The sequence below is a fragment of the Oryctolagus cuniculus genome, chromosome 3 (genome assembly GCF_051225735.1).
Source record: "Oryctolagus cuniculus isolate XC-2025 breed Fujian yellow rabbit chromosome 3, ASM5122573v1, whole genome shotgun sequence".
Taxonomy (NCBI): domain Eukaryota; kingdom Metazoa; phylum Chordata; class Mammalia; order Lagomorpha; family Leporidae; genus Oryctolagus; species Oryctolagus cuniculus.
Genome location: NC_142869.1, coordinates 4246358 through 4260315, shown reverse-complemented (window position 1 = coordinate 4260315; position 13958 = coordinate 4246358). Strand labels below are relative to the sequence as shown.

At 59.0% G+C, this 13958-nt stretch overlaps 1 protein-coding gene across 22 annotated transcripts in view; it reads left to right on the top strand.

Annotated features, from left to right (window-relative positions):
* AGAP1 (ArfGAP with GTPase domain, ankyrin repeat and PH domain 1) overlaps positions 1 to 13958 on the top strand; it is a 514165-nt gene that overhangs the window by 197651 nt on the left and 302556 nt on the right. For all 22 annotated transcript variants that reach the window (XM_070071494.2, XM_070071492.2, XM_089328880.1 and 19 more), the window contains one exon: positions 2660 to 2794. In XM_070071494.2, coding sequence (XP_069927595.2) covers positions 2660 to 2794 — 135 coding nt within the window. The remainder of the gene's footprint in view (positions 1 to 2659; positions 2795 to 13958) is intronic.

Here is a 13958-nt window from a genome sequence, read left to right as displayed (position 1 = left end):
ATGGTCACGCTCACGGCTAACATCTGCTCAAAGGCCGTAGAGGTTCTTTGTGCCTTGGGCGCCCCCTGGTGGCCTCTGGGAGACAAGGACGCAGGGCTCAGAATCAGAAGTTACCAGTCCTTGGTATGCTTAAGCAGACTTGGTGTGTTTAATGGAGCGTCTTGAACATTGTTTTAATGCCATAAAGTGGGGACTTTCCTCAGGCAGGTTCTGCCTGAAGGTGCCTTGAGCTTGCAGAGATCAGTCCCAAGTAGGCGCCTCTTCCTGTGTGCAGAAGTATCGATCGGGGTATTTACTGAGCAGAACCCACAGGGGGCCTTGGAGCCGCTCGGGTCCCAGTTTGTGTGTTGGACTCGTGGCCTTTGTTGCTACGGAGTCACCGTGGCTGACAGGTTCCCTGTCTGGCCCGAAAAGATCAGATTGGGTCCGTCTGTTTTCTCCACCCAGCCCAGCGTTTCTGTCCTGGGTCTGAGCGAGACCCCGGGCGCTGGGGCCGCACGCGCCTGGGCAGGCTGGGCTGTGGCTGGGTGACCCTGACCTCTGCCTCTCGGGGCTCCCGTGTGAACTCCTTCAGGGGACCTCACGGGATTCTTGGGTGGCCCTGTGGTCTGTTGTCTGCTGTTTCGGGGTGTAGCCCTTTGCACTGAGCTCCTGCGCTCAGGACAGAGGCAGCCGGCTGGCTGGCCCCGTGCATGGCGAGCGGTGTGGCCCTCTGAGTCTCCCGCCCATGCCTCGTGCCAGGGCTGCCCCGTGGCTGTGGATTGAGTGTGCCGGTGGTAGCCTGGCCACACGCCAGGCAGCGGGAAAGGAACCTTCCAGCTCAGGCAGCCTCAGCCAGACCTGAAGGATGAGGAGTGGGGGCTGTTCCACGTCCAGTCTGTGGGGAAAGCAGGACCTGTCAGGACTGTGGGGTGCGGTGGACAGGTGAGCTCCTGTGAGGTCAAGAGCTGGGTGCGGACTCCTTCAGCTGGTGACATGGACACAGAGTGGGCTTTCCACCCACAGTGGGGGCCCAGGTCAGGGTGCTGTTGAAGCCAAAGGAGTGCTCTCTGGCCTGGTCCCCACTTCGCGCAGACGCACTTCTGAAGCCTTTTGGTGGCTCAGATGCGCTGGCCTGTAAGACAGGTGGCGGCGCGGGAGTTCTGTGTCTGTGCCCGTCTCCCAGGCCTTGCCCTCCTGGGGTGCACCAGAGACCCCTGAGTCCCGGCCTGCGAGGAACTGCCTCTTCGGGCCTCCTGCTTAGGGGCGAAAGAGAAGACAGGGAAAAGGAAAGAAACAGTGAGAATACCCGTGTCCTGACGATGGCCAGGTTTTATCCTGTAAGAAGGGGAGTGCCCCTGCCGTTCCCTCAGAGCCGGGGAGGCAGCTGCTGCCGCAGGGCGCTGTCTCTGCGCGCATGCGCAGGCGGGCTGCCGGCCCTCCGCAGGGAACTGGACGGGGCAGGGGCCGGTACGGCCTGACTTCTGTTCCGGGAGCGCAGTGGCTGGAGCTGACGCCTCTGGCCCTGGAATGTCTCCATCTCCCCGAGATGGCGCTGGGCGGGCGGCCGGGGCAGAGGGGGAGGCGGGGGCAGGCCCGCCCATCCAAGTGCCCTGCGGCCCCCAGCGGCTCCGCTGCAGCCTTGGGTGGCCCTCGAGGCCCTCCAGGGAGTCCTCAGCACAGGGCCTGTGGGGCAGAGCCTGTGGGACCACCAGGTGTCGGCCCCCCGGCCCTGCTCCTCTCCCCACCCTGCCCCTGCCCCCCAGGCTGCCCCTGGGCCCCGCTCCTGTGGTCACGGCTTCCTGGTCGCCCCTCTGCCTCCCTCCTCCCCTGCACACGGAGCCCACGGTCACCCACCGCGCCTCCCTCACCCCCCCGCGCCCCCTCACCCGCCTTGCCCCACCTCACCCCCGGCCGCCCCACCCCCTCACCCCCCCCCGGCGCCCCGTCACCCCCCCCCGCGCCCCCTCACCGCCCCGGCGCCCCCTCACACTCCCCCGCGCTCCCTCATCCTCCCCCCGGCGCTCCCTCACACCCCCACACCCCCTCACCCCCCTTGCCCCACCTCACCCCCGGCGCTCCCTCACACCCCCCCCGGCGCCCCCTCACCCCCCCCCGCGCTCCCTCACCCCCCCCCCGCGCTCCCTCACCCCCGGCGCCCCCTCACACCCCCCCCGGCGCCCCCTCACACCCCCGGCACCCCTCCACCCCCCCCCCGGCGCCCCCTCACACCCCCCCCGGCACCCCTCCACCCCCCCCCCCGGCGCCCCCTCACACCCCCCCCGGCGCCCCCTCACACCCCCCCTGGCGCCCCCTCACACCCCCGGCACCCCTCCACCCCCCCCCCGGCGCCCCCTCACACCCCCCCCGGCGCCCCCTCACACCCCCCCTGGCGCCCCCTCACACCCCCGGCACCCCTCCACCCCCCCCCCCGCGCCCCCTCACACCCCCCCCCGGCGCCCCCTCACCCCCGCCGCCCCCTCACCCCCCGGCGCCCCCTCACACCTCCCCCCCGCGCTCCCTCACCCCCCCCGGCGCCCCCTCACACCCCCCCGCGCCCCCTCACACCCCCTGCGCCCCCTCACACCCCCTGCGCCCCCTCACCCCCGGCGCCCCCTCACCCCCGGCACCCCCTCACCCCCGGCGCCCCCTCACCCCCGCCCCCCGTGCTGTCTTGCAGACGCCATCAGCTCCAGCAACCCGCGGGTGATCGACGACGCGCGTGCGCGGAAGCTGTCCAACGACCTGAAGCGCTGCACGTACTACGAGACGTGCGCCACGTACGGGCTCAACGTGGAGAGGGTCTTTCAGGACGGTAAATAGGGGCGGGGGGCGCCTGGGACGGGCGGGAACCCCGGAGCCGCCGGCCGCCTGTCCCGCTTGTGCCCGGAGAGGGCCCTTCCCCAGGGGCGTGCCGGTGCAGGGCTGGGGGCGTCGCACCCCGAGGCTGGGGCCAGGGGGCGGGGTGGGGGTCACACCCCGAGGCTGGGGCGCACTGGTGCAGGGCTGGGGGTCACACCCCGAGGCTGGGGCCCGCTGGTGCAGGGCTGGGGGCGTCACACCCCGAGGCTGGGGCCGGTGGGTGGGCTAGGAGCGTCACACCCTGAGGCTGGGGGCGTCACACCCAGAGGCTGGGGCCGGTGGAAGAGGCGGGGTGAGGGTCACACCCCTGGGGCGTCGCACCCGAGGCTGGGGCAGGCGGGGGGGGGGGGGGGGGCGTCACACCCCTGGCACCTGCTGGTGGCGGCTGCCAGCCGGAGGGCACACGGCCCCGTGGTGGGGGTCGGGGGAGGACGGCCGCGCTGTCCAGGGGCCTGGGGGAAGTCAGAGCTGGACGCCTGGGAGCGGGACTCTGACCAGAGGGCCCGGAGCGCACCTCCGGACGCTGCCTCCCCTCTGGCGGACACGCAGGGGTCTTAGGTCCGCTCCGTGGTGCGGGCCCTGGTGCCCCGGGGGCCGTGGGGCAGGCCTGGCCGCCCTGCCTGGGGATGGGGCCCTGAGCCTCCTGCCACTCTCACACCCCTTCACCCCTGTGGTGCGTTGTGGTTTTTATACCCTGGTTTCTCCTCGCGGCCTCGCAGGTCCTCGCCTGGTTTTCTCCCACCACTTAGTCCCTGTGCCCCGCGTCACCTCTCCCCTTTGCCACAGCGCTGGCCTGGGATGCAGCCCCGAGTCCCGTGGCTCCCCGGTCCCTTCTGTCCGTCTTCATCCGGGGCCTGCTGGCACAGCCCTCTGGGGAGGTGGACCGATCGGCGGGTGGAACCAGGGTTGTTGACAGGGTAGTGAAACTGTGCACATGCGGTAGCCATCATCGGGGTGGGGCAAGGCTACCACTGGCCGTGCTGAACGCACCCCGCCGTGCAAGTGCCGTAGATGGCCCCAAACTGGGGCCTGTCGCTCAGTCTGGCCAGCTGGTGGTCTTGGCACGTAGAACTTTCTGGAAGCCGCACCACACCCATGTGTTGCTGGGCTGCATTGATTCCCTGCCTGTTCCGGAGATTAAGGCGCCGACCTTAGCGCCGCAGGTGAGTGTGTCCTCCGTGGCTGTCAGGTTTACCGTGGCTCTCCACAGCGGAAGGAGCTTAGAAATTACCTAGTACCCGAGGACGGCAAAGTCGCAGCGCTCTGCGGCCCAGCACCCTGATCCGCCTGATGATGTGCGGGGAGCTGCCCACCGGCCTGGTGTCTGGGAGGTGCCCACCGGCCTGGTGTGCGGTGAGCTGTCCGCCGGCCTGGTGTCTGGGAGGTGCCCACCGGCCTGGTGTGCGGTGAGGGCCTCTGGCTGCTGAGTTCCGACACGGTGGAGAGCAGAGAGGGAGGAGGCGGACTCCCTCCTGTTGCTCGCTGTGTGGGCACTGGGCCTGCTGTGAGGGCCCCACCCTCCAGGACCCGATCACCTCAGAGGTCGGGATTTCACCAGCTAGGACGTCCTGGGTGGGGGGCAGGTGGGCACCCTGTGTTGGGAGCATTTCTTTGATGCCGGCTGGTTGGGGTGGTGGCGGGAAGACGGGCGTCCCGCTCCAGGGTGGTGATCTTAGAACACTGCTGTGGCTGCCTTGCGGCAGTGCTGTGTGCCCCCCTCAGTGCGCCGACGCACTGTGCACGCTCACTCCATGTTTTCACAGGCCTGGGGGATTTCCACTTCATCATTCTCTCATTTAAGAAACAGTAGATGGCTACGGAATATTTGGATTTTACAGAATCTGACAAGGACTGATGTCCACTTTGTTATGGTTATGTGACTGTTCTGAAGATTTTTTAGTCTTTAAAATATTTTTATTTATAAAGTTCTTGAAACTGAAGTTACCCTGCTTACGCAGCATTTATACAGTATGTTTTTTTTTTTTTTTAAAGATTGATTGATTTATTTGAAAGGCAGAGTTACAGAGAGGCAGAGAGAGAGAGGGAGGGAGGGAGGGAGAGAGGTTTTCCATCCGCTGGTTCACTCGCCAGATGGCCGCAGTGGCCAGAGCTGCACTGATTCAAAGCCAGGAGCCAGGAGCTTCTTCCGGGTCTCCCACGCGGGTGCAGGGCCCAAGGACTTGGGCTGTCCTCCACTGCTTTCCCAGGCCATAGAGAGAGCTCGATGAGAAGTGGAGCAGCCAAGATTTGGACCAGTGCCCATATGGGATGCCGGCACCACAGGCTACCCCACAGCGCTGGCCGCATACTTTCTTATTGTTTACTTAGGTCACAAGCACTTTCACTGTTAACCCTTGCTGGCCAAACAGAGCCAGCCCTCTGTGCTTGGCCTTCCTCAGCAGGGGCACCACAGCTGAACCCCCAGGGAAGGAAGACACGGAAAGTCCACAGACCAAGCACTCGAGGCTCAGGAGTGAAGGAATAGCTCGGGACCCAGGAACCTCCAGACTCCCCCTCGTTGCACCAGGCGAGGGGAAGGCGGGTGGGAGGCGCATCCCGCCAGCAGGGTCACCACCCGCCAGCCCCTTTTACTTTGATGCTCTTGACTTTGGGCTCTGGGCTCACTCTTCCTTGCATACTCTTTATGCCTTCGCATTGCAGGGAGAGACATTTAGCAAGAGCCTGTAGCTCCTGCCTAGTGTGTCCATTGTGTGTAGAAGGGAGCGGACGAGCGTGGTGCTCCAGGTCTACTCTGCCCGCCCTTGGGGAGTGCAGGGTCCGCGCCGACTGCCTGCCCGGCTTTGTCTTTCCAGAGACCAGGGCACCCCGTTCTTCGCAGCTCTGACTTCTCAGTGTGCCGACGCAGAGGGTGAACTCAGATCAGTAAGGTCAGGGGAGGAACAGCGTCTGTGGGCTTTTCCTCCCATAGTTCTCCCGTGGCTCCCAGCAGGTGGCTTCGGGTGACTTGGCAGGGAGATTGTGTTAGCGCAGCCCGTGGTGTCCTGCAGGAGGCCGGCTTGTCCACTCACTCGCCCATCTGGTTGGGAGGCAGAGGCAGAAGGGAGGCACGGGGAGGGCCCCATCCTGTATGAAGTTGGGGTCCATCAGGGGGAGGAACTCTGAGCCATCACAGGGAGAGGTAAGCCATGTCTTAACCCCAGATGGAGAAGTGTGCCCCGCCAGCTTTCTCTCCGTACCCCCTTCCTGGAGTGTGGGGCCGTCCTTGCTCTTGCTTGCTGGCAAGCTTGTGGGACTTGGGGTGCAGGGTGGTCTTGCCTCCTCTGTTGGGGTGGGGTGGGGGGTGTCCTTAAGTGAGGTGGAGCTTTAGAGAATTAATGTCTCTCTCTGCCTCCCTGATCCGGGCAGCTGAATCTGACTTGGCTACCTGTCCATTGTCTGGACCCCCACCAGAGCTCTGGGTGTGCGGGGACTGAGGTGGGCTGGATGCATGGCTGCAGGCTGCAGGCCCATCCCTGACAGCCGTCCGTGGCCCTGGCTCTGTGGCCTGGGCTAGGCTGGATGCGTGGCTGCAGGTCCATGCACCATGGCCGTGCAGCGCCCTTCTCCCTGCACTCACCGTGGCCCGCGTCTCCGTCCGTCAGGTCTGTGCAGTTCCGTCTGCTGCTCGCGGTGTGTGGCCGATTTCCTGGGTGCCGGCTTTGGCATTTTTAACACGGAAGTGGTGGTTTCTGCATTCAGCATTCGCGTTCCCGGTCCTTTCCTCTTTGGGCTCTGAAGAGGGAGGTGGAGGGTTACTGAAAAGCGGAGCCCGTTCTCTGCAGACGCTGCTGCTCCGCGCCGGTGATTCCGTCTCTGAGGGAGGCCTCTGCCACGTTCTGGAAGGAAGCAGCCTTCCAGGCGCCGGAGCTCTTGCTGGGCAGGCGCCTGCGCGGGAGTCAGCGCTTAGTGGGGTGAAAAGCGTGGAGCTGGTGGTGCTGGGCTCCAACCTCGATGGTCAGCGATGGCCTGAAACACTTAGAACTGGGCCAGACACGGGTTCTCTCCACTGGAAGGCCAAGCAGTGCTGGCGGTGGGAAAGGCCACCTGCAGGAGGCCTGCAGCGTCAGGCACCGTCTTGGCTGGGGAGAGGGGGCTCCGCCCTATGGTCCCCCCCGCGTGGCGCTTTCAGGTGGTTCGTTCCCTGCACTTGGATGTTGGTGACTGTGGATTTTCGTGTCTTTCTAAAGACGTTTGATTGTCCCCTTGGATCAGGGGCAGGTGCGGGACAGTGTGGTGGACACGTGGGGAGTGCTGACTTGTGTGTGAATGGAGGATCAGTGTCTCCTCCAACCCTAGGCTGAGAAGCCGTCAGTCCTGTGTATTTTGGTATTGTGCAGGAGAAAGCCAGGGGCCCTACGTTTTATTAGGCACATTTTATCATTTTTAAGAAAGATTGATTTATTTGAAAGGTAGAGTGACAAGGTGAGACAGAGAGCTTCGTCTACTGGTTCATTCCCCGCATGCCCACAACAGCTAGGGCCGGACCAGGCCAGCCTGGAGCCAGGAACTCCATCTCTGCATTAGCAGGAAGCTGAATCGGAAGTGGAGCAGCCGTGACTTGAATCAGTCACTCCCATATGGGGTGTGGACGAGCCAGTCTGTGCTTTCCCACTGGGCCATGACGCCCATTCCCCTGGTGGTTTTTTTTTTTTTTTTTTTTTTTACAGGTAGAGTTATAGACAGAGAGAGAGAGAAAGGTCTTCCTTCCGTTGGTTCACTCCCCCAGTGGCCACCACGGCCGGCGCTGCACCTGTCCGAAGCCAGAAGCCAGGTGCTTCTTCTAGGTTTCCCATGTGGGTGCAGGGCCCAAGCACCTGGGCCATCCTCCACTGCCTTCCCAGGCCACAGCAGAGAGCTGGACTGGAAGAGGAGCAACCGGGAATAGAACTGGCGCCCATATGGGATACTGGTGCCACAGGCAGAGGATTAACCAAGTGAGCCACGGCGCTGGCCCCCCATCCCCTGATTTTTTTTTTTTTTTTTTTTTTTTGACAGGCAGAGTGGACAGTGAGAGAGACAGAGAGAAAGGTCTTCCTTTTCCATTGGTTCATCCCCCAATGGCCACTGTGGCTGGTGCGCTGCGGCCGGCGCACCGTGCTGATCCGAAGCCAGGAGCCAGGTGCTTCCCCTGGTTTTCCATGCGGGTGCAGGGCCCAAGCACTTGGGCCATCCTCCACTGCACTCCCTGGCCACAGCAGAGAGCTGGACAGGAAGAGGAACGACCGGGATAGAATCTGGCACCCCAACCGGGACTAGAACCCAGTGTGCCAGCGCCGCAGGCGGAGGATTAGCCTAGTGAGCTGCGGCGCTGGCCTCCCCTGATTTTTAAGTTGTGGTGACTGAATTGGATGTAGAATTTTTGTGTTTTTTTTTGTTTTTTTGTTTTTTTTTTTTTTAATTAGAACAAACAGTCCCATTTTCCTGTCCACTCCCCAGATGCCCATGGTTTACAGTCCCTGTGGCTTGAAGATGAGTGGTTGCCCACACGTGAACAAGGCGTGGACCGTGTGGGAAGAGTTGCTGCCGTCTCCCTGTATCTGAGCGGCTCTGTGCTCTGCTCTCCTGCTGTGTTGTGGTGAAGGGAGCCCGGGTGCCCGCTGTGTGGGTGTGGAATCAGCACCTTTCCGTGTGGGTCCTGGCGGCCTTTCGTCGGCCGAGTTCCCTTTGAAAGCATCGTATTCTGTAGATCACGCTAAGGGGCGTTGGCCTCACAAGCATCACTTTTTAAAAAAAATATCTATTTTGTGTATTTGAAAGTCAGAGTTAGGGAGAGGGAGACACAGAATCTTCCATTTGAGGTTCACTCCCCATATGGCCGCAGTGGCCAGGGCTGGGCCAGGCCGGAGCCAGGAGCCCCAGCAGGGTCTCCCATGTTGGGGCAGGGGCCCAAACACTTGGACCATCTTCTGCTGCTTTTCACAGGCCCTCAGCAAGGAGCTGGATTGGGAGTGAAGGAGCCGGGACAGAAACCGGCACCCGTATGGGATGCCAGTGTTGCAGGCAGAGGTTTACCTGCTGTATCACGACACCAGCCCCACTTCTTGCCGTCTTAAACGTGGACTCTTTTTCTTTTCTTTCTTTTTTTTTTTTTTTTTTTTTAGAAGGAAAGGCACTTTATTTTGGGTGGGAATTTCAAATTACATCAGGTTTCACATGGATCGGTATATTACTTGATCATAAAAGCCCATTGTATTCCAATAACAGAAGCACTAACATCATCTTTTTTTTCCAATTTGGTCCTGCTTAACTGTAAGGAAGAAAATATAGAGAATTACCAAAAATTGATGCTAAATGTAAAGAAAAAACCATGATAATTATTCGGAATTCATAGTTCACGCACATAGTTCAATTACACATAAGATCAGTATGAGTACATTTAATTGTTTTATTTGAAAGGCAGAGAGGTGGAGAGACACAGATCTCCCACATGCTGGTTCACTCTCCAGATGTGTGACAGCTGCCAGGACTGGGCCAGGCCGGAACCCAGAACCACGAACTCGGTCCAGGTCTCCACCGCGTAGTTACTCGCGTGAGCTGCCCGCTGCGGCCTCGGGTGGTGTGCGTCGCAGGAAGCGGGACTGGGAGCAGGTCCGGGCCTCACACCCGGGCGCTGGCAGGGTGCGGGTGCCCCGAGTCCGCCTTACCCGCTGTGCTGAGCCCCATCCCCGGGCACATTGCACGGCTGCATTTGTTTGTTTGTTGGGGGAACTTGATCCTGTTAAATTTTGTTCATGTATTTCATATAGAGATTGAAGGACGTGGTGATTTTCCTACCCCCCCTCCCCTCCCACCCTTCTTCCTCCTCCCTCTCTGATTCCCACTCTTAATTTTTACTAAGATCTATTTCCAGTTTACTTTATACTCGAAAGATGAACACTACAGTAAGTAAAGAGCAAATAGTATGAAGGAAACAGCGTTCCTCGGCAGGAGAGACCAGGCTGCAAACAGTCGTCGGATCTGAGTGCCAGTCTCACTCCTGTACATGGTGTCTCAGGGACTCTGTTAGTTACCACAGCTAGAGAAAACATATGGGGTTTGTCTTTTTGGGACTGGCTTGGTTTACTGTGTGTAATGGTTTTCAGTTGCATCCATTTTGTTGCAAACGATGGGATTCCATTTTTTTTACCAGTGATTAGTACTCCATAGTGTGTCTATACCATAATTTCTTTATCCGTCATCAGCTGATGGAAATCTAGATTGATCCCATATCTTAGCTATGAGCTACAATGAACATGGGGGTACAGGTAACTCTTTCCTGTGCTGAGTAGGGAAACCCACACGTGAAAATCTGCTCTGATGGTAGCTGTTGGACCAGGCCACACTGCGTGTTCAGGAAAATAAGCTGCATGCCATCTTCTGTCTGCCTGCCAGGCTCCAAGCCCAGGTCAGTGGTCTCACACAGGAGACCTTCCAACCTAGAGGTTCCAGGTCCATGAGGGTGGAGAGCGGACAGCAGCCCGAGCAGGCATCTCTGTGCCCATTGCCAGCCCTGCTGCAGCCGTGGTACCCATCAGGGCCCCCTGTGATCACATGCGTGTGCACAGCTTTAGGCCTCAAATCCCACACGTGTGCACCCTCCTGGCACACAGCATTTATCTGGCAGAGTGGTCCCTGTTCTAGGAGATTCTAAGTCAGTCTGTCCTTCAGTGCCCTCCCCTCGGCTCGTCACCTCCGCCCAGTGCACCTGGGCAGCCGTGGTCTGAGCCAAGTGTCTGAGCTGGTGGAAGCCCTGTCACTCCCCCCCACTGTGTGGTACGGTCCGGGAGCCTCGGTTTGGTTTCATCCACCCTCTGCATCATCCCGCGGGTTGCATTCCCGGTGCCCAGAGCACATCCCTGCAGCTGCGTGGTCCTGACCACAGGAGGCCCAGCGCCAGGGCTGCTGTGCTGGTCAGAGCGCCTGTGCCACCAGTTACAGCGCGAGAGTGTCGAGGTGGTGTCCCGAGGCTGCCTCGCTGTGTGCGTCCGTGTGTTGTGTGTGCTGTTGCAGGGCACCTCAGCTGGCCTCTGCTTGCTTCCTGCACCCAGCTGCATTTGTCTCGTGGGGTGCTTCCTGCACCCAGCTGCATTTGTCTCGTGGGGTGCTTCCTGCACCCAGCTGCATTTGTCTCGTGGGGTGGCAGATTTCATCATTCCCTTCTGTTCTGCTGTTTCTCTCCTTACATATTTTGTTAGAAACTAGATTGGAGCTGACATATACACATGTACCTGTGTGTTTGGCAAAGGAATACTTTCGAAAATGAGAATTTTCACATTTCAAAGCAAGCCATAGATGTGAGTTTATTGAACAGGTGAACTAATGGGTTATGAAGTGTTTGTTAATTTTTGAAGACTAAACAGTGTTTCCATGAAAATGAGTAGTAGTATTTAGCAGATTGGGGCTTACCACATGGCAGAGTGATCTTGGGAGTCCCGGTTTAAAGCTGGGAAACATGTTGTCTGAGACGCTGGCTTCCCAGCGCGACGTGACCCAGCCCAGGGTTGGGGAGCCAGTGTCCCTAGTGCGCAGGCTTCTACAGCAGGAAATGCTGTGGAGCGGAGGATCTGCAGGCTGCCCCAGGAGAGCCACGCCTGCGGTTGGAAAGGTCGCTTTGTGGCGTGGGCACTGGACGGGCTTAGCTCAGCCTGTTGGTCAGACATACGCGTGAAGGAGGGTTTGAGGTTTGTGTGGGCCTTGCCTTTTTTTTTTTTTTTTTTTTTTTTTAAAGATTTTTATTTGAGAGGTAGGGTTACAGGCAGACAGAGAAAGGTATGCCATCGGCTAGTTCACTCCCCAGATGCCCACAATGGCCAGAGTTGAGCCGATCTGAAGCTAGGAACCAGGAGCTTCTTCCGGGTCGTCCATGTGGATGCAGGGGCCCAAGCACTTGGGTCATCCTCCACTGCTTTTCCAGGCCACAGCAGAGAGCTGGATCAGAAGAGGAGCAGCTGGGACTTGAATTGGTGCCCATATGGGACGCCGGTGCCACAGGTGGACGCTTAGGACACTGCACCATAGCACTGGCCCTGTGTGGGCCTTTTAAGATTTTACTTACTTATCTGAGAGGCAGAGAGACCAAGAGAGATTCCCATGTGCTGGTTCACTCCCCCAATGCCCACAACAGCTGGGGCTGGGCCAGGTTAAAGTTAGGAGTCCACAACTGAATCCAGGTTTCCCACACGGGTGGCAGGGACCTGAGTGCTTGAGCTGTCACCGCTGCTTCCCAGGGTGCAGAAATCTGGGATCAGTAGTGGAGCCAGGACTCTCTACCCCAGGCACACTGATACGGGATCCAGGCACCCCAGGCGGTGTCGTAGCTGCCACGTCGGACGCCTCCTCCCTGCTGTGGGCCGTCCCCTCTGTGCTGTAGCCGTGGATGTCCGGATGGGGAAGTGTGTGATGTGTTGTAGTGATGATGTTTGTGAGACTCGACGTTGCCAGATACCCTTTTTTGTACACATGGTCAGACTCAGCTCATTTCTTAAGCAGGGTGGTGCTGTCAGGCAGAGGGGTTCACACATACACACACACACACACACACGCAGTCTGAAATGAAGAATTAATTCCAAAACCGAGGTACAAGCTTCTTTGTGATAACTCACGTACAAGGCAACAGCAGAAATGGAAATGTTTTGGGTGCGTGTTTTCAGATGACAGATCCAGCAGTCATGAGCAGATGAGCAGGCGTCGGCACGCGAGCTGAGCTTGCTCGGAGAAGCGGGCAGCGTTGCGACGATGCCATCGGGAAGCTGGTCCGGGACTGTGTTTGGGTGATTGTCCTTGAACGAGCCGAGAGTTTCTGAACGTGATCGCTTCAGCCGACAGACGCGGATGCAGCTTGATGCCTGTTGGCCGTCGCCTTCCCAAGAGTTGATGTCTGGTCCATTGAAGCGTTCAGCAGACCCAGAGGCCAGGCTGTGCCCCAGGGCTTTTCCCCTTAATGTCACCGTTGACCCTGTTTAAAATCCCCCGTCCCAGAGGAAAACCTGTGGCGGGCAGGAAAATCTTGACGTCGCGGTTCCCGTTTGGCAGACCAGAGCTGCGGCCCGAGTCGTGCGGAGTCTGCAATGAGGCTTGTGAATTCTTCCCTCGTTTCTCATACAGATTTTAGAAGGAACTCTGACGGAATTGATCATCCCAAAAATAATAGGAAGAAGTCATCTTTTTAAAAAAAAAATATTTAATTTATTTGAAAGAGCTACAGAGACAGAAAGAGAGGCCTTCCATCCGATGGTCCACTCCCCAGATGGCCGCAACGGCCGGAGCTGCACCAATCCAAAGCCAGGAGCCAGGAGCTTCCTCCAGGTCTCCCATGTGAGTGCAGGGGCCCAAGGACTTGGGCCATCTTCTACTGTTTTCCCAGGCCATAGCAGAGAGCTGGATCGGAAGAGGAGCAGCTGGGACTAGAACCAGCACCCATATAGGATGCTGACGCTTCAGGCCAGAGCATTAACCCACTGAGCCACAGCCCCGGGGCCAGGGAGAAGTCATCTCTAAGTCTTCAGTGGGATGGGCATTTGCTGCAGTGAGTACGACGCTGCCTAGGGTGCCTGCGTCTCACACACAGCACCGGGCCCTAGTCCCAGCTCTGCCTCCCATGTCTGCTTCCTGTGGGAGCAGACCCTGGAAGACAGCAGGGGAGGGCTCGAGCAGTCGAGACCTGGATTGAGTTCCTGGCTTCTGACATCCACCCAGCCCGGCTCTGGCCATTGCAGGCACTTGGGGAGTGAACCAGCAGATGGGAGATTGGTCTCTCCCTCTTTCTCCCCTCATCTTTCCAACTCCTCCCCTGCCTGAGTCTCTCTGTCTCTCAAAAAAAAAAAAAAAAAAAAAAATCCTTCATGAAGGTTGATGTTCCTGTAACAGCCAGAGACGGTTAGCTTTTATTTTGCCGTGTTGGGGAAATTTTAGGGTGTAAACAGCAGCTTGGATCTTTTCCAGAGTCTGGAATTTTTCGCGCTGCACTTGTTGGAAACGTGCGGTGTGTCCAGAAATCAGAATAATGTGCACGGCAAAAGCCGAGTTAACTCTCACGCCGCCAAAGCCAGCTCATTAAACACACTCTTGGTAAATGTTCTGTTTTGATTTCCATGTGAAGACTCATCTCCAGCGTGTAGAATTAATTTTATCAATGACAT